Below are 26,574 nucleotides of genomic sequence, written 5' to 3'. Positions count from 1 at the left end.
TCTCCTGGCCCAGGATGGGGGTAACTGACAAGCAGAGTCCTAGACACTCAGGCGTGGACTGTGTCTGGTGGCCATGGTGGGGCGTTCCCTGTGGCCATACTTGGTGTGGGGGAAATTCAGTGTGCTGTTTATAAAGACCGACATTTTTTCAGGCTTTAACACCAAGAACAGCATTGCAAATGATTCCTGAGGAGGTTTTTGTTTAATTCTTTGTTTTAATGCCACACTGAGCCTGGGCTTTTTCAAGGTGTCAGGCCCAGGAGGAGCAACTTGGGGTTGCAAATAGCAGCCTGCACGCCTCCCCCTTATTTGTCAGGGGTTGTTATGGCCTCTCTGGAACAACCTGGCATGAGGAGAGGGGGGCCACCCTCTGGGCCTGAGATGGTGCAGACACTGGCACAGCCCAGTTTCAAGGGTGCTTAGGGCCACTGTTTTTTACTCAATATGGCAACGTTGCCTGCCTGGCCTAGCTGCTGTGGGTGGGAGGCCCCGTGCCCAGGAACTATCCACTAAGCAAGGCCCTCAGCTAAAGGTGACCTCCAGGGCCCGTCCCTTGCCAACTCCTGAAGACTTTAGAGGCAGGGCCACTAACTGGGACCCAGAATCTGACATCTGCAAGGCATGAATCCCTCACATAGAAATGTGTCTGGTCTGAAGGTAGCCCAACCATTGCTGAAGACGTTCCCTGGGGAGCCTCTTGGGTCATCAGAAATTTTTCCTTGGGAGCCTGGGTTGACCTGAGGTGGTCAAGGTTCTGAGGAACTAGGGATTCCCTGAGTAGAGCCCAGCAGCCCCAGCCAACAGCACTGACCCTTGGTTGGCCCAGGAGGGCAACACTCAGCTCCCCTGACTGCCATTCTGGCACACGCAGGTGGGCTGTAACAAGGTGTACACGAGCACCTCAGACGTGATGACCCACGAGAACTTCCATAAGAAGAACACCCAGCTCATCAATGATGGTTTTCAGCGCTTCCGGGCCACCGAGGATTGTGGAACAGCAGATTGCCAGTTCTATGGGCAGAAGACCACACACTTCCACTGCAGGTGAGTAGCTGGCCCACTGCAGCTCCAGCTGGAAGAGGGACAGTAGAGCCTCACTCCTCCCAAGAAGTAGGGGCAGAAGTTGGGGCTGCTCAGTGGCCCTACTTTGGAGTTCAGTCTAGGTCTTCCTTCTGGGGGTTATTCCTCCAAGGGCATGGGAGTACCAAGGCAGGGCCACCCCTGGGCTCCACAGGACACTGTGTCAAGCTCCCAATGTCCCACACAGGCGCCCTGGCTGCACATTCACCTTCAAGAACAAGTGTGACATCGAGAAGCACAAGAGCTACCACATCAAAGACGATGCCTATGCCAAGGACGGCTTCAAGAAGTTCTACAAGTACGAGGAGTGCAAGTACGAGGGCTGTGTGTACAGCAAGGCCACCAACCACTTCCACTGTATCCGTGCTGGCTGCGGCTTCACCTTCACCTCCACCAGCCAGATGACCTCACACAAGCGCAAGCATGAGCGCCGGCACATCCGTTCCTCAGGCGCACTGGGGCTGCCGGCCTCGCTGCTGGGTGCCAAGGACACAGAACACGAGGAGTCCAGCAATGACGACCTGGTCGACTTCTCTGCCCTGAGCAGCAAGAACTCCAGCCTGAGCGCCTCTCCCACCAGCCAGCAGTCCTCCGCATCCCTGGCCGCCGCAGCTGCTGCCACCACCACTGAGGCTATTCCCAGTGTCACCAAGCCTCCCAACAGCAAGATGGCAGGCCTACTCCCCCAGGGCTTGTCTGGTTCCATCCCTCTAGCACTGGCCCTCTCCAACTCTGGCCTACCCACCACTGCACCCTACTTCCCCCTCCTTCCTGGCCGTGGGAGCACCTCCCTGCCTGTGGGGGCCCCCGGTCTGCTAGGTGCCATGTCGTCCGGGGCTACAACAATGGCAACCCCTGACACACCAGCTCTAGTGGCCTCGGGAGCTGGAGACTCAGCCCCCACAGCTGCCACCTCCATCCCAGTGCCCCCTGCCTCCATCATGGAGAGGATCACTGCGAGCAAAGGCCTCATCTCACCCATGATGGCCAGACTGGCTGCGGCTGCCCTCAAGCCCTCTGCCACCTTTGACCCAGGTGAGCAGGCTGGGCCCTGCCCAGGATGCAGCCACCTTCTAGAACTGGCAGCTCCCAGTGCTCAGGCTGAAGAGCAGAATAGGGCGGGCCGGCAAGAGTGTCTGCTTGGTCTCTGCACCTGGGTCTCCTGCCTGGCAGCACCCCCTCTTTGCCTGCTCCCTGCCTCCATTCTGTTCATCTTTTCCTTGGGGCCCCTCATTCTGGCCAAGCATCCAGAGCTTGTGCCCTGTTGGGTGGGGGAGCAGCAGGCCTTGCCCCCGGGTGCTAGATGTCCTGGTGACTCTCTGTCTTCTTGCTACCCATGTCCCTGATGAGTTCCAAGGAGAGCAGTCCCTTCTTTTGGGTCATATTGAGCTGACATGGAAGGGGACAGAAGTCCAGTGGCAGGGTGTCTGCATCTTATACCTCAACACCACCTCAGGCCAAGGATAACTCCCCAAACTTTGTCTTTTCACCACCTTTCCCTCTATCCCTCCTATCCTTCCTTCATGTTCCCCAGCCCCTTGGGTTTTTTGGCTTTCTTGCTCTCCTTGTTCCTCTCCTGGTCTCCCCAGAGGGTAATCAGTGCTGTTGGAGCCCTTGAGAAGCTCATATCTGCAATGTGGCGAGCTTCACTCATTCAACAAGCATCAGTGCATGCCCAGTGCAGCTTACTGGCTACTTGCTGAGGGCCAACCCTGAGCTGGGGACATGGGCAAGAGCACAGACAGAAGCCCCACCCTGTGGAGCTAGCTGATAGACAAGTGGGGGATGGTCTGTTCCCAGGCACACAGCTAGAAGCAGTGAAGACTCGGGCCTGTACGCACTTCTCTCATATGAAACCATCTCAGAACCAGCCAAGACTGAGGGTCCCCTCAGCCCAGTTGGGGGCTCTTCCCCCATCTCCTGAGGGTGCTGGTTGGTTAGGGAGCTGGACCTGCTTCCCTGGGGACCTGAGACAGGTGACTTAAGGGACTGCTGGAACATGGACTCTCAAGGGCTAGAAGTTCTGTTGGTTCCTCATATGGCAGTCTGGAGCGCCCCATCTTCCATTCCAAGCATGGGAGGGGTACTGTTCTGGCCAAGTCCCTCCAACAAAGGGCCTTCAGGTAGGGGCAGGACCCCCTCCAGGGCCACAGAGGGCTAGGTCACCAGACTGTCAAGGACTTTCTTTTCCTTAGAAAAATCTTCTCCCAAAAGAAAGGTCAGGAGAAGGGGAGGGGAGCCATTTTCCTTTATTTTTAATAAAATGCCACTTGCTGTCTGTGAAGCAGCTCTCTCTCAGCTGTAGCGCCTTGGGGCAAATTAATATTTCAGTCACTTGGGGATTGTGGAGCAAGGCTCCTTGGACACCTTCCTGTCAGCAACTTCTTTTGCCCCTGCTCCGACGGCCTCCTGTGGCCTCGACCAGCCCTGCGCCCCCTCAGACTCAGCCAGGCAGGCAGCAAGGGCCTGGAGTCCCTGCCCTGGACAGCTTGACTGGCGAGGTCACACGATTTGAACTGCCCTGATTGGCCGTCAGCTCTGATAGCCCTGACACAGCAGATGCCCTCCCCGGGCATGCTCAGTACAGACAGGGCCGTCGCCCCGGCAACAGCGGGCCAGGGACCATGGAAGGGCCGCTCCCAGTCCAGATCTGCCACTTTCCCTCAGCATTAACAGAGTCTTTAATAAAAGCTTAAGCGGCAGCCCCACAAATCGACTGTGACAGTTGGTGGAGGAAATGAAGGGCCCCGTCCCCGCCCCTGCCCCCTCCCCAGCCTCCCACCCTCCTCCTCCAGGAGGCCCCGAGCCAGGACAACTTTGACATAATTTTGCAATAATTATCACTTGAAGAATTGCCACACAGGGGTACACGTCGCAAGTGATCATATCAGTGGGGAGAATCGCTGACCAGCAGCCAGGCCTCTGTGGGGCCCCCTGCCCACCTAACCACCACCCTCCCTTAAGGGAGGACCAGGGTCTGTGCCTGTGTGAAGTCTGAGCCCCTCTGACCCCATCTTCCCTCCCCTCCCCTGCAGGAAGCGGGCAGCAGGCCGCTCCCGCCAGGTTCCCCCAGGCCCAAGTGAAGCAGGAGCCCGGTGAGAGTGCTGGCACCCCAGGCCCCCAGGAGGCCTGCCAAGACCGCAGTGTAGACCTGACTGTGAAGGAGCCCAGGTGAGGCAAGGCCAGAAAAGCTCCTTGAAGGAGCTGGCCTGGACCCCAGAGAGGCCTCCTGACAACACCCTCAGAGCTGGCCCTGGGGGAGCCAGGCCGGGGTTCACCCTCCCACTGGGCAGCTGTAACAGAGGATTGGAGCAGAGCCCGAAGCCCAAGGCTGGCTGGGAGGGGAGGGCCTCTGGGCTCAGCCCCATGGACATCTGAGCTGAAGCCCTTTGGTTTGTGTGTTCTAGTAATGAATCAAATGGCCATGCAGTCCCGGCAAATTCATCTCTTTTATCCTCGCTTATGAATAAGGTAAGAACCATCCATCACACGCCTCCCATTCCCCCACCCAGAGAAATTAAAGCTGTGCTGGGGGGTGGGGGGGATGTGTTTGTTTTTTAATGTTTTCCCTCTAATAAGATGAGTTTGTACCATTTAAATTTTGAGGCCATTTTTCATCGAATATAATTTCAGAGCCACTGCTTACAAATTAATTTAATGAACTGGCTGAAGAAATATATCCCAGCCTCTGACACCTTTTTCTCCCTTCAGATGGAGGATTCCAAAAGCTTTTCTGGAACCTCCTAACTTCTCCCACCCTTAGTTATTAATGTTATTTATTTATTTTATATATTTTTGTTTGTTTAGAAAGGAGGTGGGGGAGGGGAGACTAAAGTGGGAGCAAAGCATCAATTTCCACTTTTCGGGTTGAATAATGGTCTCAGACGCCTTCCAGAGAGGTCGCTCCAGAATATTTATTTTAAATAATGCAGGGTCTTTGTAAATTATACATCATCTCAAATATATTTTTCCCCTTCACATGATAAATTTGACTGCAGCAAGATTAATTTGGTTACTGTACATAAGTGACTGGGTTGGAGAAAGAGCTGGATCCAGGCTGGACCTCATGGGGTGGGTGGGTCCCAACTGGACATCACTGGGGCAAGAACTCCCACTGCTGGTGCCCTACCACCTGCTGTCCCCTGCTCGCTCTCCTGTACCCTCCTCTGGTCACTGACCCCTGCACCCTCCACTCCTTTAGCCACCCACTGACTCCCCATCAGCAGCTGCAGCAGCAAGCCTGTCTTGCTCTCACCCCGTGAATCTCCCTCTCTCCCTCCCTCCCTCCTGTCTTCCTTTGTGCGCTTCTCTTGTTCTCAAGGAATTCGTAGGGGTTCCCCCCCATCCCTCCTCCTCCTCCTATGCTCTTTTGAAAACCTTCTGGCAGGAAAATAACCAGGGAGCCGCCGCAAAGTCTGGGGAAAGATGGGTTGCAGTGTGTGCCCTGAGCAGAGGCCTCAGCTTGAGTGATGGTTCTAGCAGTAGTAGGCTGGGCAGGAATCTGAAGAGGCCCTGCCTCCCAGGGGCCAGAGCTACAGCCTTTCAGACCCCTTCAGTCAGGGCTGTTCTCTAGCCACGGCCGAGTGGTGTTGGCGTGTTCTCTGCTGCCAGCACCACAGGGCGCAGGGCAGTCATGAGGGTTGGAATCGTTTGGGGCTTCCCAGCCCCAAGCTTGGCCTCTGTCCTCACAGATGTCTCAGGGCAACCCCGGCCTCGGCAGCTTGCTAAACATCAAGACAGAAATGGAGGGGAGTCCCGCTGTGGAGTCCTCACCCTTCCTGGGCAAGGCGGTGAAGGCACTGGTTCAGGAGAAGCTGTCAGAGCCCTGGAAAGTGTACCTCCGCAGGTGAGGGCCCTGCAGGGAATGGGGGAGGGAGAGAGGGTCCTGTTCTCGCTCACCCTCATTTCCAGGGCCCGACCTCCCACAGAGGCTCTCCTCTAACTGGCGGGCTCCTTTGGCCAGGTTTGGTACCAAGGACTTCTGTGATGCCCAGTGCGACTTCCTCCACAAGGCCCACTTCCACTGTGTGGTAGAGGAGTGCGGCGCGCTTTTCAGCACCCTGGACGGGGCCATCAAGCATGCAAAGTGAGTGGGGGTCTTGGGGGCCATTTAAACAGAGTCCCAGTCATGCCTGGCTCCAGGTCCAGTGGGGCTGCAGGTGGCACAGGCCTCTGGCTACCCTCCTCAGTGCAGTTCTCACCTGGCCACAGAAGCTGAGCTGGCTTCTCCAAAGGTACTGCCTGGCAGGCTTCCCTTCCTCCTTCCACATATTTAGCCCCTCAGCGCCAGCCTACCTGCCAGACCTGGTGAGGCAGGCCAGCTGGAGAGCTTTTGGACCCAGAACCAGAATTCTGGGTGAGGGAGGGCCTTTCCAACCAATGTAACACCTCTAGATTTCCTCTGACCTATTGAAATGACTTTGTATAGCCCATGGAGTTTTAATATTTTTTAATTAATTAATTAATTAATTCACTTATTTATTTAAGAGAGAATAGGAGCACCAGGGTCTCCAGCCATTACAAACAAACTTCAGATGTATGCGCCCTCTTGTGCATCTGGCTTACGTGGGTCCTGGGAAATTGAACTGGGGTCCCTTGGCTTTGCAGGCAAATGCCATCCCTCCAGCCCTCCCATAGAGTTTTAAAAAGCAGCAATAGGCCTTGCTTGGAATGACACTCAGAACTTGTAAACATATCTAGAAACCTCACTTTCAAGGCCTTATACCTCCTCTCCAGTTGCTAGGTCACACTGCAGCCTACTAAGCCATGAGAGTCCTTCCTGGGAACCTCGGAGCAGATTCAGGAAGGAAGGGGCTTGATAAGGCAGGATCTCCTCCCTCACACACACACTTCAGGTGTAAGGGAGGAAGGGGTTCAGGACATAGGTTGCCAGCCAAGTTCAGACAAACAGTGGGCATAGCAATTCTGAAATCCTTCTGTCCTGGTGGGGTCATGGAAGACCTTCAGAACCCATGCTGGGGACAAGGTGAGGAATACTAGGACTCTGGACTTGTGATAGAGTCACATGAGTTGCTTCTCCTGAAGTGTGCACAGCCAGGGAAGGACTGACTTGTCTAGTGGGTCCTCTTGATTGCCCACCTGTGACACCTTCTTATGTCTCTCACAGCTTCCACTTCCGGACAGAGGGAGGAACAGCAAAAGGAACCCCAGAGGCATCCTTCCCAGCCTCTGCTGCCGAGACCAAACCTCCCTTGGCACCCTCACCCCCTCCAGTACCTCCTGGCACCACAGTCCCAGGGGCCTCTCTGGAGGGACCCATTCCCAGCCCAGCCTCTGTGCCCTCCACCCCCACCCTGCTCGCCTGGAAGCAGCTGGCTTCCACCATACCCCAGATGCCTCAGATTCCCTCGTCAGTGCCTCACCTGCCCGCTTCGCCCCTGGCGACGACGTCTCTAGAGAGCGCCAAGCCTCAGGTCAAACCCGGGTTCCTCCAGTTCCAGGACAAGTGAGTCCCTCCATGAGCCGGCACCTGTCCCTGCGTCTCGGGAGTGGGTGTAGCCTGAGCAACGAGGAGGCCCTCCTCCTCACATTGCAGTTATGATAGCTGTCCCCAGTCTCTGGGACTTAGCCACCAAGCTATGCCCTTCTAGTCAGATGCTGCTGCTCTCGGCCCACTGCCTGTTCCCGAGCCACCAGTAGGAAGGGGGTGGTGGTGGTGGTAATGACCTCAGCTCCCATAGTCTGTGGGGATCCCTTAAGGACTAGCTGAGGTGGGCTGGGAGTAGGGGTCCTCAGTAAGCTTTCTGGTCCTAGAAGGAGGACTGTATCTCCCTCCAGGCCTCGCTGGCCAGCTATGTGCTGCACACTCAGGCTCAGTCTACAGGGCACAGAAGTCATGGGTGAGAGTGGGGCATAGCCCCCTCTAGACCCACACAGTGATCTGAGCTCTCAGGGGTGGAAGGGACCTTCCTTACTGAATGGTGGTGGCTCCTTGCGGCGAGAACGGTGACTTTGTATCATAATGTGTGCGACTTCCTGTTCTCAATAAAAGTAATAAATTGGATTATTTATACCACCTGAGTAGCAGCTGTCCTCCCTCTCTGAGCACCTGGTGCTGGGCCCACGGCATGGAAGGGGACCAGTGCTACTTTCTGTCTCTCCCCTGCTTCCTTCCCGTTTTCCCTTCCCTCCCCTTCCCTGAAGTGACAGCCTCCTTCATTTCCTGGACCTGGTCCCACCATGGGTTCACTCCTTGGGGACGACAGTGTTGTCAACCTGAGCAAAAGGCTGTGTAACCCACATCTTCCCACGGCCCTCTGCAGCCTGGAGGACTCCCAGCATGGCTGCTGCTCGCTGGCCCTGTGCTTTCAAGGACAGTGCTTGGTGGTCCAGCACCTCCCCCTGCATCTCCACCACCACATGCCCCTAATACTCCCCAGCCTTCTAGGTTTCCTGAGTGGGTGGACACCACAGACTCCAATGGACCCTGGGGGAACCCAGCAGCAGTGAGGCTTAGTGAGACTTGACAGCAGGCACATGTTCCCGCTTGCTGAGGCTCCAGGTAGCAGTACTTCCTGGTAGAACTGCCCACCCTTCTCAGTCTGACAGTCAGCCACATGCACAGAAGTGCCATGCTATGCCAGCCGGGCCTTCATTGGCATCCTGCCAGGATTGGCAGCACCATCCCTCATTTTCATATCCAAGAAGTTATTGCAGTCATCCTTATCTCTAATCCCGAGGTGTGGCCTTGGAAACTACATGTCCCAGCATGCAATACTCTGGGCACCCTGCATATTTCAATCCCTGTGCACCAAGCCAAGTTCCTAAAAGGAGACGGGGTGCATCCTGGGATCTGTAGTCTGTAGCTGAATCGTCCTATTGAGCATGAGGGTGCCCCAGGGCATCCCTCTTGATTGCACCACTGGTGACTGAGGAGTGAACCCCAACACAAGCAAACTGAGGACACCAGTGGGAGGGCTTGGGATGCCAATGACCTTCTGGGCTGTGGTTTCCTTCTAGCGATCCTTGCCTGGCGACGGACTGCAAGTATGCCAACAAGTTCCACTTCCACTGTCTCTTCGGGAACTGCAAGTACGTCTGCAAGACTTCTGGCAAGGCCGAGTCCCACTGCTTGGACCACATCAACCCCAACAATAGCCTGGTGAACGTGCGAGACCAGTTTGCTTACTACTCCCTGCAGTGTCTGTGCCCCAACCAGGTCAGTGAGGCAGCGTGGGGGAGGCCCAGGGCCCAGGGTGATCTCCTCGTGGCAGAGACTCTGTATTTCACACCCTTTTTAAGTTGGCCTCCACCAGACACTGGAAAGAGCACTGACTGTCTGCCCGAGGCCCCTAGAGGCCTCTGGGCAAGGCTCCAGACCTTTGCTAAGTTGGTGAAGTCTGTCATTTCAGCCCTAAGCTCCAGTGGTGACTAAATCCTATGCAGCCACTGTGCACTTGACATCATTCTTGCTCATCCTAGAATTAGCTATGTCCCCTTTCCCCAGAGGACTAGAATTTAAAATAGGCTCACTGGATTAAAAAACAAAAAACAGTCCATGCTTTATAGAAAGGGCAAATCAGATCCACTTTAAAGGCCTAACCCCATGACAGGAAGGGCTTCCTGAATAGTCAGAGCTGAGGTCTAGGTGCACAGAAAAGACTGTTATATAGAACAAGAATGTCTATGTCTGGACATACAGAGGAGTACTGGGATAGATTAGTGATGTCTGCCTAGGCCTGGTCATACAGGGAGAAGTACAAAAATAGATTAGTTATTGTATTTATGTAAGTACAATGATTGAGATGGGGAGGTAATATGATGGAGAATGGAATTTCAAAGGGGAAAGTGTTGGGGAGGGAAGGAGGGAATTACCATGGGATATTTTTTTATAATCATGGAAAATGTTAATAAAAATTAAAAAAAAATAGATTAGTGATGTCTGCTCCAGTGTAGCATTTGCAGAGAATTGCAGGCTTACCTGGTAGATGTTTTAGAGAGGCGACAAAGGGGCATGCTGCTTTTTAACATGTAAAATGTCTGCATGGTTGTGGTTTCTAATTCTGAGTATGGAAGAACATATGTACAAAAAGTCAGCCACAACAGAGATGTGGGGCAAGCAGGTAGCAGAAGTTAACATCTGTCCTGACTCCTTCCCTCCTTCCCCTTGCCATTCCGCAGCACTGTGAGTTCCGGATGCGTGGACACTACCACTGCCTTCGGACTGGCTGCTATTTCGTGACCAATATCACCACCAAGCTGCCGTGGCACATAAAGAAGCATGAGAAAGCTGAGCGGCGGGCAGCCAACGGATTCAAATACTTCACCAAGCGCGAGGAGTGCGGCAGGCTAGGTACCTAAGGCCAGGGCTGGGCAGGGACTTCTAGCAGGTAGCAGAACTATGGCTTTGACCCGTGGGGTTCTGGTGGCCTGGGCCACTTCATGTACCTACCTCCTATCCCCAGCCAGCCCCATATTTTGTTAAAGATGTCACAGGTGCTATAGGCCTAGTATTGGCAAACTGGTAAACACAAACAGCTCAAAAAGAGTGTGAGGGTGGCTCCAAGCACTGCCCCTTTTCTGTGGAACCTACAGCTCAGCTACACTCTGCTTTCTTTTCTTCCAAAAGGACACTCAGTTAAAGGGTTTCAGAATCCCCTTGCTCCAAGGTATCTTTCCATGACTTTCATTATGAGGATTTTGTCCAAAACAAGTCACAGTGCATTCATCCTCTAGACATTTATTGAGGAATAGCTACATGCTAGTGCTGTTGGGAAGGTGATGGCGGTTGTGGCAGTTAAGGCTTTTTGAGTGTCAGGTGTGTGCTTACAGTTGGGCTTGGTGCCAGGAACTTGGTGCAGATGGTCAAGTACAATATAGGAACAGCTAGGCATCTGTGCTGTACAGGGTACTCTAGAAGGCAGTGACCATGGATCTGGGAAGACGAGTCCACAGGAAGCCCTGAGGTTGGCAGCAGATATCTTATGGTTCATTCTGATGCTGAGAGCTGAGCCTCCCCTGATAGGAAGCAAGGCCTCCTGCTGAGCTCACTGGTCTAAGCTACTGGGAGTGCCTGTGGAGAGGGACCCCAGGCCTGCAGGCAGAGGGCAGAGGCTGCCCTCAGGCCTCAGGTTGGAGCCACTTGTGAGGCAGAAACAGCCTAGGAATAGAAGGGAAACTTGTGAGGAAAGGGGTTGAGGAGGTGAGTCCAGGTAAGGGAGTGGCTGGCTGACAGAGGCACTGTCTAGGCCAGACCTCTCCTGGCCCTGTGGCTATGGTAGCAGGAACTTGGGGAGACCATGAAGACTGCTACCTGCCACATTCTGACCCTCCCCTAGGTGAAGGGCAAGATGCTTCAAGTTAACTGCCAGAAGAGAAAGGAAACAAGCCTTTCCTTCAAGTATTAGTTCAAAAAGGACCAGTGCCCGAAGAGAGCTAGTAACCACAGCAACAAGTGTCAACACTGGGTGGCCTCTGCTGCTCAGGGGCTCACTTTACAGCTGTCAGGGGATTCTGTAGTTGACGTTATTTACTCAACTTATGGTGCTTTTGGTAGTAGCTGGGGCCAAACAAAGCTGGGACATGACATAAGACACCTGGCCAGCTCGGCGCCATGGCAACGGGCAGGCCCTCACCTGCCCTTAGCTGATGCTGTTTCAGTCTTGCCTGCTCTGTTTGTTCTCAGCCCAGAGCAAAGCAGAGGTGGGCTGGGGGCAGGGTGGAGGCCAGCTGACTAGCCATCTAAACAAGGGTTGACTCTAGAGGAGGGCAGGGAGAGGCAGCTTGCTGGGAGGTAGCTTCTTGAAAATTTCCTTGCCTTAGAGCTGTGGGCCTCTCCATGAATGGAGCATAGGACCAGAGCCAGCATGCCACATGGCCCTGTGTTAGCCTGAAGGGAGGCCAGGGCTTGTGTAGCCACTCAGATTTGGATTTCCTGGGATGGGCTGGCTATGGGCCTTCCTCCCAGCAATGCACTTTAGGAAAAGTCCTTTTTGCCCAAATGCCATCTGTCTGCTGGTCACACTTCCCCTGTGCCAAAGCAGCATCCAGTACTGGGTGTCATGAGCATCGGCCAGCTGGGGAGGCTCAGGCTGGTGTGGGCACATCCACAGGCTGCAAGTACAACCAGGTGAACAGCCACTTCCACTGCATCCGGGAAGGCTGCCAGTTCTCCTTCCTCCTCAAGCATCAGATGACCTCCCACGCCCGGAAGCACATGCGGAGGATGCTGGGAAAGAACTTTGATCGAGTGCCCCCGTCCCAGGTAAGAGCTCAGGGTGGTGCACAGTCCTGCCCACCCAGGGAACATGGCCCAAGCCGTGCTACCGGGTATGGGACCTTACTACCTTACTGCCCACGGGGCCTGAAGAACCCATGGGCAACTTCCTCACAGTCACCACTTCTTTTCAGGGTCCCCCAAGCATGATGGATGCTGAGACGGATGAGGGCATGGACTACACAGGCTGCAGCCCCGGGGCCGCCTCCTCTGAGTCCTCCACCATGGACCGCAGCTGCTCCAGCACCCCCGTGGGCAACGAGAGCACCGCGGCAGGTGAGCAGCGGAGCTGGGCTGTGTGACCGAGCCCTGCTCCCCAGGCCTAGCTCTGCCGAGTCTGTCTCGGGGGACAGAAAGCTCATGGTCAAGTGGCCTCCAAGGAGAACAGGCTAGCATGCAGCAGCACAGGTGGTCTATGGGATGTGGGTCATTGAGGCCCCTTCTCATCATTGTGCCCACCTACTCAACCGCTGCCTGTCACTTCAGTTTCCTGCAGAAGGGCCAGAGGTTGTCCTCTCTGGGAGCCAGAGAAAGCAGTGCAACCCCCAGCTAGAGGGACAGGTGCTGGGGCCCGGCCTTCCTTCCTGTGCCCCTCTTACTGGTCTTGGCCTCCAGCCTGAGCCCTGGGCCCCAGAGAGGCTCCTGCCCTGTCCACCAGCTCTGCCCTCAGCAGGCCCTCCCTGGAACAGTGGTGCCCACCATGACCCACACTACCCCTTCGAGCCTCTCTCCTCTGGCCCTCCTCCCCTCCTTCTTTGTCACGCCTCTCTCCTCATCTGTCCACGTATTTTCAGATCATACTTGCTAAACCATTGGGTCTCTCATTTTGGTTCTTTTTGTTTGTTCTTTGTTTTGTTTTTCTTTTCTTTTTTTTTTTTTTCTGCTTCTCTCCACCCTCTCCAGGCTGTCCGGCTCCTCCTCCTCCTCCTCTTCCTCCTCCTGCTGCTGCTGGTGACGAGGCTGCCCGTGGGGCTCTGCTGGCCCCCCTGACTCCATCCTTCCCTCCGGCTGTGCTCCGGCCCCCCCTCTCCTCCCTCCCATGCTTCTTCTCTCCGTCCTGTCTCTCATACTCACTGCTCAGTGCCACTCTTGGAGCCAGCCGGGGCCTGGCCCACCCCATCAGCAGCCCGCCCAGCCTCCCGCCCATCAGTGCCACTCCAACTCCAGTAAAAAGTGACGTCCCCCTAGTTCAGGATGCCGCAGGTAACTTGCACACACCTTCTTGCCAGTGTCTGTCATCCCAACTGGTCCTCAAGGCCATGACCCTGACCCTTTTCTGTGGCCAGGCAGAGCCAAGGTGGGGTCATCCTGCTCTGCCAGCAACCAAGCATCTCAGACCAGAGAGCCTGGTCGCTATCCTGAGAAGAGCTGTCTGTTGCCACTGCTCAGCCCTGAACATCACTGCCAAGGACTCGCTCCTCCTGGCAGCTGGTCAGAGGCCAGAATGGCCAGTCCAGCTTCCTGCTGGGTATGCTGTGGGGTCCTGTCCTCCCCAGCCTGTCCCTGCTGCTCTGTCCAGGTTCACAGGGTTATATGCTGGCCTGAGCCCCACCCTGCTCTTGAAGCTGGGCAGGGAGAGGAAATCTCTGGGGTCTCTTAGCCTCAGCCAGTGCTCAGTGGTCGAGGTCCCATCCAGTCCCAGCCTCATATCCAGGGTCCCATGGGGATGGTGTGCTTGCCCTGTCCCTTGGGTATAGCTGTCACCAAGTCTCTGTCCTCCGTTTATGCCTGCTGCATGTTCTGAGTGAACTCAGGTACTGTGCCAATCCCCACGGGTTGTGGTGCTGCAAAGGGCAGAGTGTCTCCACCCTCACGGAATTCAGCTGGTTGAAAGCTCTGGTGCTGGCCTAACCAGGCAGAGCCTGCAGCTTCAAACCAAAGCAGCTCTCTGTCCCATGGGTTTCCAGGCCTGAGCTCCTCCCCTGCCCCTGTCTAAGTGCCCTCTCCCATTCCAGCCCCTGGTTTGTTTTCATTTGCCAAGGGTGGGTGACTGGCTTCTTCCTCAGTCCAGTAGTGCAGACATTTAGACGGCAGAGTAGTGGCCAAGACAGGCTTAGAGAAAGCTAAGCTGGCCTTACTGAAGTGGAGACCTGGAGGGTGCCCCACTACTCGGGACAGCGCTGGGCCCAGAGTCTCTTGTTTCTGGAGGTTCTGGGGCCAGCTGCCTCTTCCCCAGCGCCTGTGCAGCCAGCAGGAGGCAGCTGCAAGCAACTGCAGGTGCCTCCCAGGAAGGGGCAAAAGAGCCAGCGGCCACAGTCTTCCTGAGCCGGAAGAAGCAGGCTGTGGTCAGGGTGGGCATTGGTAGTGAACACTCCATTCCAGTCCTGGCCCAGGGAGGGGGCTCCAAGCATGGAGGACAGTAGCACCTTCTTGGTATTTCCCTTGGACCAATGAGGGGCAGAAAACTCCAACCAGACCTTAAATAAACTTCTGGTATCAAGGACAAACGATGCTCCTTGGGGCAGGAAGCTACAGTCCCACAATGCCTTGGGATACTTGACATCCCTACTGTAAGGAAGCTGGTCCCTCTGCACAGACAGACAGACAGGCAGCCGGGGGAACTGGTTAGCTGGCAGGAAAGGAGCCGGCCTGTCCCTCATTAGAGGCAGGCGTGTGATGGCGTCCTGGCCCTAGTCCAACTTGGGTAATTACACTCTGCCGACCTAGATTCCCAGCTTCCCCTTCAGCTTCAATTAGTGCTGGGACGTGTCCTCACTTCCCACCCAAAGCGGCCAGGAAGCAGCCACCACATCCCCGCAGCGCTAGTTGGCCTGCCACCCGGGAAGCCTGTGTGGTCATCCTGCAGACCTGGAAGACAAGGGGAAGCCTGGGACTCCCTGCTGTTCCCAGGGGGCCACGGGAGCGGCTCCGAGCCAGGGGAAGCCAGGGTGTTTTTCCTAAATGTCGGTCAGCTGGCCACCATGCCAGAATCAGGGGCCCTGTGTGGGTGTGACGCCGGGAATGGTTCCCACATGGGCACTGCGGCCAAAAGGGGCAGCCCCTTCCGGGCTGACCTCCCCATGCCTCTCCCCAGGGAACACCATCTCCATGCCCACAGCCTCAGGGGCCAAAAAGCGCTTCTGGATCATCGAGGACATGTCGCCCTTTGGCAAGCGGAGGAAGACTGCCTCCTCTCGCAAGATGCTGGACGAGGGCATGATGCTGGAGGGCTTCCGGCGCTTCGACCTCTACGAGGACTGTAAGGACACGGCCTGCCAGTTCTCTCTGAAGGTCACCCACTACCACTGCACGCGGGAGAACTGCGGCTACAAGTTCTGCGGGCGCACGCACATGTACAAGCACGCGCAGCACCACGACCGCGTGGACAACCTGGTGCTGGACGACTTCAAGCGCTTCAAGGCGTCGCTCAGCTGCCACTTCGCCGACTGCCCCTTCTCGGGCACCAGCACGCACTTCCACTGCCTCCGCTGCCGCTTCCGCTGCACCGACAGCACCAAGGTCACGGCGCACCGCAAGCACCACGGCAAGCAGGACGTGATCAGCGCCGCGGGCTTCTGCCAGTTCAGCTCGAGCGCCGACTGCGGCGTGCCCGACTGCAAGTACAAGCTCAAGTGCTCGCACTTCCACTGCACCTACCCGGGCTGCCGCCACACGGTCGTGGGCATGTCGCAGATGGACTCGCACAAGCGCAAGCACGAGAAGCAGGAGCGCGGGGAGCCTCCTGCCGCCTCGCCCGGCGCGCCCGTCAGCCTGGACGGCTCGCTCACCGCTGGCCTCGGAGCCCGGGGGCTCGCTGCTCTTCCTGCAGACGGCCGCCCGCCGGCCTGGGCCTGCTCGGCGACGCGGGGGACCCCGGGCCGCCCGCCGCCACCCCCGGGCCGCCGCGCGAGGGCCCCCGCCGCGCCCGCCACCGCCAGCGCCTCCGCGGGCGCCGGGGAGTCGTCGCAGGAGGACGACGAGGAGGAGCTGGAGCTGCCGGAGGAGGAGGCCGAGGAGGAGGAGGACGACGACGACGACGACGAGGAGGACGACGACGAGGAGGAGGACGATGAGGACGACGACGACGAGGACCTGCGCACCGACTCAGAGGAGTCGCTGCCCGAGGCGGCGGCGAGCGAGGCGGGCGCGCGGACCCCGGCGCTGGCGGCCCTGGGAGGCCCCGGCCCCGCGCCCGCCGCCGCCGCCGCCTCGTCGCCCTAACCCCGGCCCGCCGCGAGCCCGCGGCCCGCCCGGCGTGGGCTGGCACCGCTCTCCTCGTTTCTAAGAACTGCTATTTATATGTGAAAACCCCCTCTGTACAGAGCCCCGCGCTGGGCCCGGCCCCGGCCCCGCCGGTGCTTCCGGACCCCAAGTCCGTCTCAGGGCAGAGGCGGGGACCCCCTCTGGTGCTCCCGGGCCGCCCGAGCCCTCCCGCCCCGCCGGCAACGCGCAGCTCAGCTGCTGGAGGACAAGGCTGCCACGACCCTGGTTGGCCTGGGAGGGGGATGTTCAGGGAATAGCAGGTGCTCTGTCCGGGTTGGGAGTGGGGGAGCAGGCCCTGCGCTATCCAGCGCTCTTCCCGGCCCCCTCCCGCGAGGTCCCTCGTTGCTCAGGGCACGCCAGAGGCCACCGGGGATGGGGCCGGTACCTGTAGTATCTTGGCAGGGCCCTCCTAATGCAGCTACGCCCTCCTCCCCTTGCCCGTGGGAGGGTGGGCACGGGTGACACTACAGGGACGTGGAAGAAATCTCATGGAATTAAGCAGCAAGCCGGAGCCTACTGTCCATCCCCATCCTGGGCTGCAGTCGGAGCTGTCTGGTGACCCCCCCCGCCCAAAAGAAAACCTCAGCTAACCTCCTCCCCACAGTGAAACGAGGCTGTGTCCCAAGGCAGGCATACATAGCCCAGAGTGGGGCGGGAGGCAGGGGTCTCAAGTACCCTCGTGCAAACAGGAAGGATGCGATTGTTTGGGGCTTTAATAATCAAAGTAGAGAGAAAAAATACGAGAAAGTTGTACAGTATTTTTCCTGTAAAGGTTATTATTCTACATAGAACAAAAAGAAAAAAAAAAGCAGGTGGGTGTGAGCCAGCTGCTGACCTGCCTCCTGACCAGCCCTGAGGTTGGAGAACTGAGTGCAATTTCTCCTGTGGGATTATGTTTAGCGTTTATTTTAGAGGCCTTAACAGTTTGAGGCTGTCTGTCTTCACACTAGCACTGATGGGAGCTGCGTGATTCCAACTTTTAACTTGAATTTTGTAGACACAAGAAAAAAAAAAGACTATTACTGTTGATACAAGTTTGTAGTTAATTTAACATTTGAGGTTTTTTTCTATTGGTTATGTGTGTGGCTTTCTAGGGCTTTCCCCCTTTGTTCCAGTTTGTTTCCTTATTTTGTTGGGGATGCTTTGCTGGTGCAACCTCTCCAGACCTGATCCCCCTTTCAAAATATTGCCTTCCTGGAGGCCATGAAGCCACAGAGGCCCCGTGCAGAGCTCACCTGCAGGCACACACCTGGCCTCGGCTGCCTGATGCCCCATGTGTCCACTCGTGTCCTCCAGGTCCCTACCAGGCTCTAGTTGGGAGAGAACAGGCCCGCCTAGCAGGAATGGAGGGTGGTGGGGCTGTCATCAGGAAGCCTGCAGGTCTCCAAGCAGAGCTTATCCAACTGGGACGACAGTGGTTTTTCTTTTTCGTTTCTTTCTCTTTCTCTGCTCCTCTCCTGTTTCAGTCTCTCTCTCTCCCCCTCCTCTCCCTCTTCCTCCCTCCCTCCCCCTCTCTCTCTCTCCTCTCTCTCCTCTCTCTCTCTCTCTCTCTCTCTCTCTCTCTCTCTCTCTCTCGGGCGCGCGCGCGCGCGCGCGCGCGTGTGTGTGTGTGTGTGTGTGTGTGTGTGTTGTGTCTTCTTGGCTGCCCACAGCCAGAAAGCCAGGACCATCTGAACTGGAGAGGGAGCTGGGAGGCAGGCTCATGGGTCAGATGAGATGACTTGATTCAACGGGAATGAGTTGATGTCTAAACAGCCCCCACCAGAGCCTCCTGAGTCCCATGGGTACCACGTGCTGCTGCTGAGTGCTCACCTGGATTCCCACCCACCACAGGACCCTGCCTCTGTGGAATGAGTTTTGTAAAGGAAAAAAACAAAACAAAACATTTTTCAATGTAGCAAAATCAAAGAAAAAAAAAAAAAAAAGGAAAGAAAGAAAAGAAAGAGAAGATGCCGACAGTGCAAAGTCTAGCCTTTTGTAACCTTCATATTGCACACTAGGACTATAAGCCATTGCTAGCTCATTTTGAATTTTAATGTGTAATTTTTGTTTTACTTTCTTTCTGTGGGGAAAATGATGCTTGATCCACCAATGCTGTTTTTAATGTTTTATAACTATGTATGTGTATATATATAAATATAAAAATAATATGTATGCACATATGTGTGTATATATCTATATGTATATACATATATAGATATATAGAGATATATAGAGAGGTTTTGAGACAAAAAAATGCAGAACGTGAAACCGAACTGAACAGCGTGTGCTCTGATTACTTGAATCTGGTCTCCTCGGCACCTGGTTATTAAGAACTGAATATTTTTCCACTTGAATTTAGTGCTATTAGAAATTTAATATATGTGTTTTATTTATTTGATTTTTTTTTTTGCATGACTGATGCAAGGTTTGACATTTTCACTCAATAAAAACTGGAAAAAAAATCCATCAAGTTATCTTTTATTTTTCAAGTCACCCTCAAGCAGGTTGGCCATGACCCAGCCCAGGGAGGGGAGGGGGAATTGGTCACCTTCAAGCATAGCAAGACTGTGAGGGGATAGATCAGTTTTGCCCCTAGGCATTGAGCTAGGTTCTAGCAGTTTGCTGGGGACATATGATGGGGGGTCCCAGGCTGTGCCCATCCAGAAAGGTGGGCTCTTTCTTCCCTTCAGCCCTGCCTGAACTCCACTGGAAGCACAGGAACTACTCTGTCAAAGTCATCTGGCAGTAGCCTCAGGCCTTCTCAGGACCACCACCCAGGCCAGCCCCTCCTGTGTAGTCCCCCTGGGTCTACAAGGCTGTCACTTAGAAGGGCCATCTTTCTGCCCTCCCATCCCCTCCCCCCCCCCACCCGACTCCTTCCTCCTTCCTGCAGGGACCTGCCCAGGCTGGGAACAGAGTGTGCCCGGATCCAATCCGGATGCTGGCAAGGCTCCTGCTTGGAGCAGCACATGGTGGCAAAACCAAAGGGGTTGGGTCATGGGTCTGCAGCCTTCAAGCCAGGGCCTAAGCCAGAGTCCTAGTGGCACCATGGCTGGGAGCTCCCTTGGGAACTCAGTGACGTTCCTGCAGGCCTGAATGAAAGTGCTGACACATGAGCTCTCAGAGTTCAGGCAGCTGCCATTTACCCAGACACCTCCAGCTGGTAACCCAGACACTTCTGGCTGGTAACCCACCTCGCAACCCGATCATCTGCCTTACGCCAGTCTCACCTTGGTCTTCCATGCTGAAGAGCATCGCACTGGCTTGTCACACTCCTGCCCTCACATTACTTAAGGGGCTTGAAAAGGATCCTTACAGCATACTTTGTGCCCCTTGCTGAGGCTCGCACATTGGGGCACAGAGACCACAGCATGAGTTACCTCCTGCCCCCACACCCAGTTTGGTGTCATTTTCCACCACTATCTCCAGCCCAGCCCAGCCCAGCACACAGGGCCCTTCCCTTTCTGCTTTACTCCTGGAACTTGGCCCACAGGCTATTTACATAAATACGCTTGTAACAGACATGAAAATATATACTTTTTTTTTTGGTCTTATTAAAATGTTCATGTTGGAACTCGCCTATTGTTTGTGGGTATCTCGAGTCTGTTAAATAAAACAGTGACTAATTTATGGGATAAAACACAAGTTCGACAAATTAAAACCATTATTGGAGTTTCACAGGCCCTGGTGGGCTACATGGTCTCCCAAAGGGCCTGAGAGAAGGCAGGGAGCCAAGTCCCAACCTCAGCTGTGATGGGCTGATGGGTGGTGTGACCACAGGGCTCTCTCTGGGTGTGGGTGCAGCAGGCAGTGGGGCAGGGCCCAGGTAATGGGAGTAGCTCTTAGAGCAGATGCCTGGGACCCAAGGAAGAATGGAGACTTGGGACAGTTTGCTGACCCTGACTAGGTCTCCGCAAATTGGCCCCTCCCCCACCAGCATCAGGTCTTCTGGGTCTGGATGAACCTTGGCAGACCCATATCCAGATGGGAGACTGGCACTGCTGAAGGCAGAACACATCCAGACAAGCAGTACCCAGGGAAGGGCACTGAGTCTCCCTCCAGGGAATGTGGCTGCTGCCTCCAGAAAGCAGAGGAGAGTGCCCACACCTGCATCAGGCACATGTGCCCACTCAGATGATGTCTCACTCCCATGCCTAGAGCCAGGATTAGAGCTGGCTGCTGTTGGTGTCACCTCACCCTGGGGCCCAGGCCCTACGACATTCCCCGTGGCTTGTCGGATTCAGTGGGAAATGCAGTGAGAAACGTTTCCATCCCAGGGTTTAATTAGCTGTGGTGGTGGATGACCCTTCTACACCCAAGCTGGGCAAGTTCAGGAGTTCTGTAAGCTCTGGGCAAAAGCCAGGAGCACATGCTCATGGCTGAGCTTGGTGGCCTGCCTCCTCCCCAGACAGAGCTGGCTGGGGTGCTCCCAGCAATAGGAACGTCTACTGGAGCAGGCCATGTCCCCAGCCCAGGGAGATGCACAGTGCCAGGGCAGTGCCCTCTCTGGGCAGCACAATGAGGCCACTGGGCAAGGCAGGTTGCCCATTTACTGTCATGAGAGATGGCTCTGGCCCAGACCCAGGACACAGGGGAGGGAGAAAGCACTGCTGCTCAGACCTGGCCAGGATTCCAAGAAGCAGGGTCCCCAAAGCGCTAGAATCTGGGGATATTGCCAGGAACAAAAGGGGCCACCTGTGCCATCCTTACTGGGAATAGCTATCCCAACTCTGTGGCAAGCCAAAAGTGGGTCCCAGGAGGCCACCGTCAGCACAGGAGGTGAATGGCAGTTGACAGCTGAACCCAGCTGCCTCTCTGGTACGTCCCCCGTGCCCATCATTGCAGAGACCTCACCAAGGACCCTTTCTTGGCTCTGCTTTGAAACTTGCAGCCCTCAGCCTTACCTGACTGTGATACCCTGGGTCTGTAACAGGGTGCCGGGCTGGGGATGAGGCTGGTCCGACTGTCATGGTGTACAGATGCCCGAGTTAATTTGGTGCAATGTAGGGTCCATAGAAAGTGAAGTTCAATTTTTGATTTGGGTCTTTCCTGGGTGATGGCGCACAGTCTGTTACCAGCCTTGGTAACAGCAGAAGTTATACACCTAGTCCACCTGCCATGATGAGGGGAAATGGAATGACATGTCATTCAGCGTGCCCAGCTATGCTGGGATGTTTGGTCCATTAGGTATGTTATCTGAATGTCCCACTTGTGTTTTCAACTTACAAAGGGGTCATTGGGCTATATAATAAACCATACAGAAACTACAATTAAAAACATGTTCATATCATTTATTTGTTCTTTGGCATATGACATGCATGCATGTGTGCATACATGTTCATATGTGTGTGGGCACACGTGTGTATGAAAACTAGAGGTCAACACTGAGTCTTCCTCCATTATTGTCCACCTTGGTTTCAAAGCAGGGTCTCTCAATGAACCCAGATAGACCAGCCAGCAGGACCCAGAGATCCTCCTGTCTTAATGCCCTCCTGCACCAGTTCTGGGATGACAGGTGCACATCACCATGCCTGGTATTTAGGTGGGTGCTGGGGGCACCAGACACTTTATCAACTGAGGCATCTCCCCAGTCCTCTTTTCATTTAAAATTTTTTTCTTTTCATTCTTTTTTAAATTTTATTTTTTATTTATTGGAGAAAGAGAGGCAGATAGAGATAGAATGGGCGTGCCAGGGCCTCGAGCCACTGCAAATAAACTCCACTTCAGCCTTTATGTATTTAATATGACAGAAAGGCAAATATATGCCAAATAGATAGGTAGGTAGGTAGGTAGGTAGATAGATAGATAGATAGATAGATGATAGATAGATAGATAGATAGATAGATAGATAGATAGATAGATAGATAGATAGATGACAGATAGATAGATGATACACAGGGGAGAGAGGGAGAGACAGAATGGGCATGCCAGGGCCTCTAGCCACCGCAAATGAACTCCAGATATATGTGCCACCACATATGTGCATCTAGTTTATGTAGATACTAGGAAATTGAACCCAGGTCCTTAGGCTTCACAGGCAAGTGCCTTAACTGCTAAGTCATCTCTCAAACGCAAATGAACTCCAGACACATGTGCCACCTTGTGCATTTGGCTCATGTGGGTACTGAGGAATTGAACCTGGGTCCTGAGCCTTAACAGCTAAGGCATCTCTCCAGCCCTTTTTCTTTTTGAAATGAGCCCTCACCTAGGCTGGCCTTGAATTCCTGGGCTCAAGCAGTCCCCCTGCCACAGCCTCCTGAGTAGTGGGGATTATAGGTATGTGCTACTGTGCCCAGCATTCCTGTCACTTCAAGGAAGATCTCTTGGCTTTCACCATGCAGCAAGGTCATGCTCCGCCCAGGCCTCCCTTTCTAAAGCTAAGATGAATCTCATCTCTTTCAGGACAACGTGGATTGTAAAGTGCTCCAGGAAAGTGAACTAAGACCTGCTCGAATGTAGGGTAAAGTCATCTCAAAATGCTGGGTGAAATTTCAAACTTTGGATGAGAGGAAGAGCATAAGGATCATGACCTGGGAGCTGGGCTGTGTGGGCAGAAGCAGAGAAAGAAAAGGGCCCCTGTGTGAGTTTGTGGTGTGTGGCCTGTGTGTGTCCTTGTCTAAGGCTCCCAGTGTCAGCTAAGGCATTCCTCTTGGCTAGGTGGGTTGGATCTGGATGACAAACATCTATGTCAGGCCAAGAAAAGGTTAAGGAGTGCAACCAGGCTCAACCTACCAGAAAGAAGTGGGCCAGGGAGGCTTGGTGCCTCCATAACTGCCTGAATCTCTGACCTTCTCCTCTGGTGCTCTGCAAAAGCATTTATTTATTTATTTTAAACTTTATTTATTTATTTTAAACTTTATTTATTTATTTTATTATTATTTATTTGTGAGAGACAGAGAGAGAGAGAAAATGTATGCACCAGGGCCTCTAGCCACTGCAAATACACTACAGATGCATGCATCACCTTGTGCATCTGGCTTACATGGGTACTGGGGTCCTTAGGTCCCCAATCCTTGGTCCTTAGGCTTTGCAGTCAAGTGCCTTAACTGCTGAGCCATCTCTCCAGCCCTGGATTGGATGACTGGCCACCTCCATGCCCTCCTCCCCCGCCTGGTTCTGGGACAGGAGATGGGCCAGGGGAGAGGGAGGTCTGACCCAGGATCCCTCCTGGCAGGGCCCCAGAGAAAGCAGTGAACCCTCCCTTCAGACAGTGTGTGAGGACTCCAGAGGACACACACAGACCATTTTTCTATCACACAACCTAAGGAAGAGGTTCCTGTTTTTATTAAAATACAGAGGGAGGAGCCGGGCGTGGTGGCACACGCCTTTAATTCCAGCACTCAGGAGGCAGAGGTAGGAGGATTGCTGTGAGTTCGAAGACACCCTGAGACTACATAGTGAATTCTAGGTCAGCCTAGCTAGAGCAAGACCCTGCCTTGAAAAAGAAAGAAAGAGAGAGAGAGAGAGAGAAAGGAGGGAGGGAGGGAGGGAGGGACGGAGGGAGGGAGGGAGGGAGAAAACTTTAAAACCGGGTGTGGTGGCGCACGCCTTTAATCCCAGCACCTGGGAGGCAGAGGTAGGAGGATTGCTGTGAGTTCGAAGACACCCTGAGACTACATAGTGAATTCTAGGTCAGCCTAGCTAGAGCAAGACCCTGCCTTGAAAAAGAAAGAAAGAAAGAAAGAGAGAGAGAGAGAAAGGAGGGAGGGAGGGAGGGAGGGAGGGAGGGAGAAAACTTTAAAACCGGGTGTGGTGGCACACGCCTTTAATCCCAGCACCTGGGAGGCAGAGGTAGGAGGATTGCTGTGAGTTCGAAGACACCCTGAGCCTACATAGTGAATTCTAGGTCAGCCTAGCTAGAGCAAGACCCTGCCTTGAAAAAGAAAGAAAGAAAGAGAGAGAGAGAGAAAGGAGGGAGGGAGGGAGGGAGGGAGGGAGGGAGGGAGGGAGGGAGAAAACTTTAAAACCGGGTGTGGTGGCGCACGCCTTTAATCCCAGCACCTGGGAGGCAGAGGTAGGAGGATCACTGAGAGTAAGAGGGCACCCTGAGACTACATAGTGAATTCCAGGTCAGCCTGAGCTAGAGTGAGACCCTACCTCGAAAAATTGAAAAAAAATTTTTTTTTAAAAAACAAAAACTGTGAATATGTGAGAGACCAAGTGCTCCAGACAGAGGGGCCTCCTCTGCCCCCTCCCACATTAACAGGTCTCCCGGAACTTCAGATTTGTACTTCCATTAAGAGGAGAACGCAACATTTTGAAGGACAAACTTAGCAGTTCGTGTCCTCCTCCTTCCACCTGAGGGGTCCCAGTCCTCGGGCTACACAGCCTCACGGATGTTCCCCCACCTGACCTCCTCCTCCTTAGGTGGCACAAAGGGCTCTCGTCCTTCCCATACATGTTCCTGCCCAAGGTAGATCCAGTGAGTCACCTAGAGCTGGGGGAGACCAGAGTCTGAGGGGAGCCCATGCAAGGGGGTCAGGACAGCTGAGCGCACGCAGCCTCTAAGCACTGGGGTTTGTCCTTCCCTAACGACACTTTATAAAAAGACACTGTAATTGAATTTAATAACGTGCTCCCTTCCAGAAAGGCCTGACAGGCACTGCCTGCTGCTCACTTCTGCCCCATTCCAAATATTTTTACCTTATTTGGATGAAATGCATTATTTTTCTAATGAAAGGCTTTTTTTCAAAGGGCCGTTTGCCCTCGTCCAGCAGCTGCCTTTATTAGGCAGCGCGCACGCCGTTTTGGGGAGGGGTTTTCTCTCCCTGAAGTTGCGCCAGACTCTCTGTCCTCAAAAGCTGAACCCAGGTTTCTGTTCCTTTTCCTCTGATCTCAAGCCCAGGACCTTCTGGCCTGCTCACCCCTCCCCAGGTGGAAGAAAACTCAGGGTCACTGAGGCCTATGGCTTCTGTCTCTGACCCAGCTAATGGCAGTCACTTGGCTCCCACTGTCCGAGCCCCCATTGTGGCTTCTTTTCTGGTCCAGGGATCTGCCCTCTGGTCTCCCTTTCTTATCCCATGAGCAGGGACTTCAGATGGTACAAACAGTGACACATGGTCATTTGAGCCAAACGATCCCTAGCAACAGTGTTTCCAGGGCCCAGGTGCTCCATAGCATGAAGGGACCACAGAGACCGGGCACCCTTGGTTCTCTGCTAGACCATCTCAGGTCTATCATCCAGCCTCTTGACGTGCTCCTTGGGGCACTTGGAGCAGGAGTCCCTGGCCAGGCCAGGCCACTTTTCCCCAGGAGCTGAGAAACACTGCTCTCCCAGGGACATGAAAAGGACAAATGCAGGGGTGGCTCTCATAGGGACTCTGCTCATCTCCAGGGAACATATGGCTAAAGAACCAGACCTGGTGAGATGATGAGTGTGAAGGCGAGACCTGTTACCAGGGCCAGACAGAGGTCTAAGCCAGCCCCTCTGTGGGAGGCAGAATACCCCAAAGACCACACCCTCAGCCGCACAGGCATGCCTTCCCCTGGACCATGTCCAGCAGAGGCCTTTGAGGCCATGGGAGGGGCATGTGCCCTGCGGCATGGCTCCACCTGCAATGGTAGCTACTCAGGGTGTGCTCCACTTCGCAGGCCACATGCCTATGCGAGGCACATGACAAGAGGGTGGCTGCAGCCCCAGGCCTGGCCAGATAGGGACAGAGGAGCGAAGCGCACCCTTGGTGGAGCTCCTGCCCCAGCTCTCTAGTTGGAGCTCAGTGCGCTGTGAAGGTTAAAGGGAGACAGGGAGGGTGAGAGAGAGACTAGCAGAGAGCAGCCGGGCTCCTGGGGAATGCGCGTCCATTTAAGGAAGGGAGCTCATCCCGCTGCACGGCAGGTCTATATACAGTCACGAGCCCCTTCCCTCCCGCTCTCAGAAGAGCAGCGCCCTCCACCCGCCCGCAGACACCAGAGGAAGGAGCCCCTCCAGCTCTGGTGAGCAGCCTCAGTTGGGGTTCCTCTGACCCCATCATCCCTCAGGACCCTGTTCTGGCATTCACCCGATGGAGCCTTAGCTGAGACCCAGCTCAGGGGCACAGGATGACAGCAGCAGAACAGAGGGCCAGAGGCAAGAG

At 54.7% G+C, this 26,574-nt stretch overlaps 1 protein-coding gene across 1 annotated transcript in view; it reads left to right on the top strand.

Moving 5' to 3' along the window:
* Casz1 (castor zinc finger 1) overlaps positions 1-16,477 on the top strand; it is a 51,762-nt gene extending 35,285 nt beyond the window's left edge. Inside the window, 15 exon segments of the mRNA XM_045148609.1 lie at positions 872-1,044; positions 1,268-2,115; positions 4,116-4,251; positions 4,488-4,551; positions 5,772-5,926; positions 6,044-6,166; positions 7,208-7,546; positions 9,061-9,259; positions 10,222-10,393; positions 12,153-12,304; positions 12,451-12,592; positions 15,351-16,051; positions 16,053-16,094; positions 16,096-16,185; positions 16,187-16,477. Of these exon segments, the coding sequence (XP_045004544.1) occupies positions 872-1,044; positions 1,268-2,115; positions 4,116-4,251; positions 4,488-4,551; positions 5,772-5,926; positions 6,044-6,166; positions 7,208-7,546; positions 9,061-9,259; positions 10,222-10,393; positions 12,153-12,304; positions 12,451-12,592; positions 15,351-16,051; positions 16,053-16,094; positions 16,096-16,185; positions 16,187-16,477 (3,627 nt within the window).
* Positions 16,478-26,574: the final 10,097 nt, after the last annotated feature.

This window comes from Jaculus jaculus, chromosome 5, assembly GCF_020740685.1.
Source record: "Jaculus jaculus isolate mJacJac1 chromosome 5, mJacJac1.mat.Y.cur, whole genome shotgun sequence".
Taxonomy (NCBI): domain Eukaryota; kingdom Metazoa; phylum Chordata; class Mammalia; order Rodentia; family Dipodidae; genus Jaculus; species Jaculus jaculus.
The sequence above is the reverse complement of the archived record's forward strand: the minus strand, read 5'-3'. Positions and strand labels throughout refer to the sequence as shown.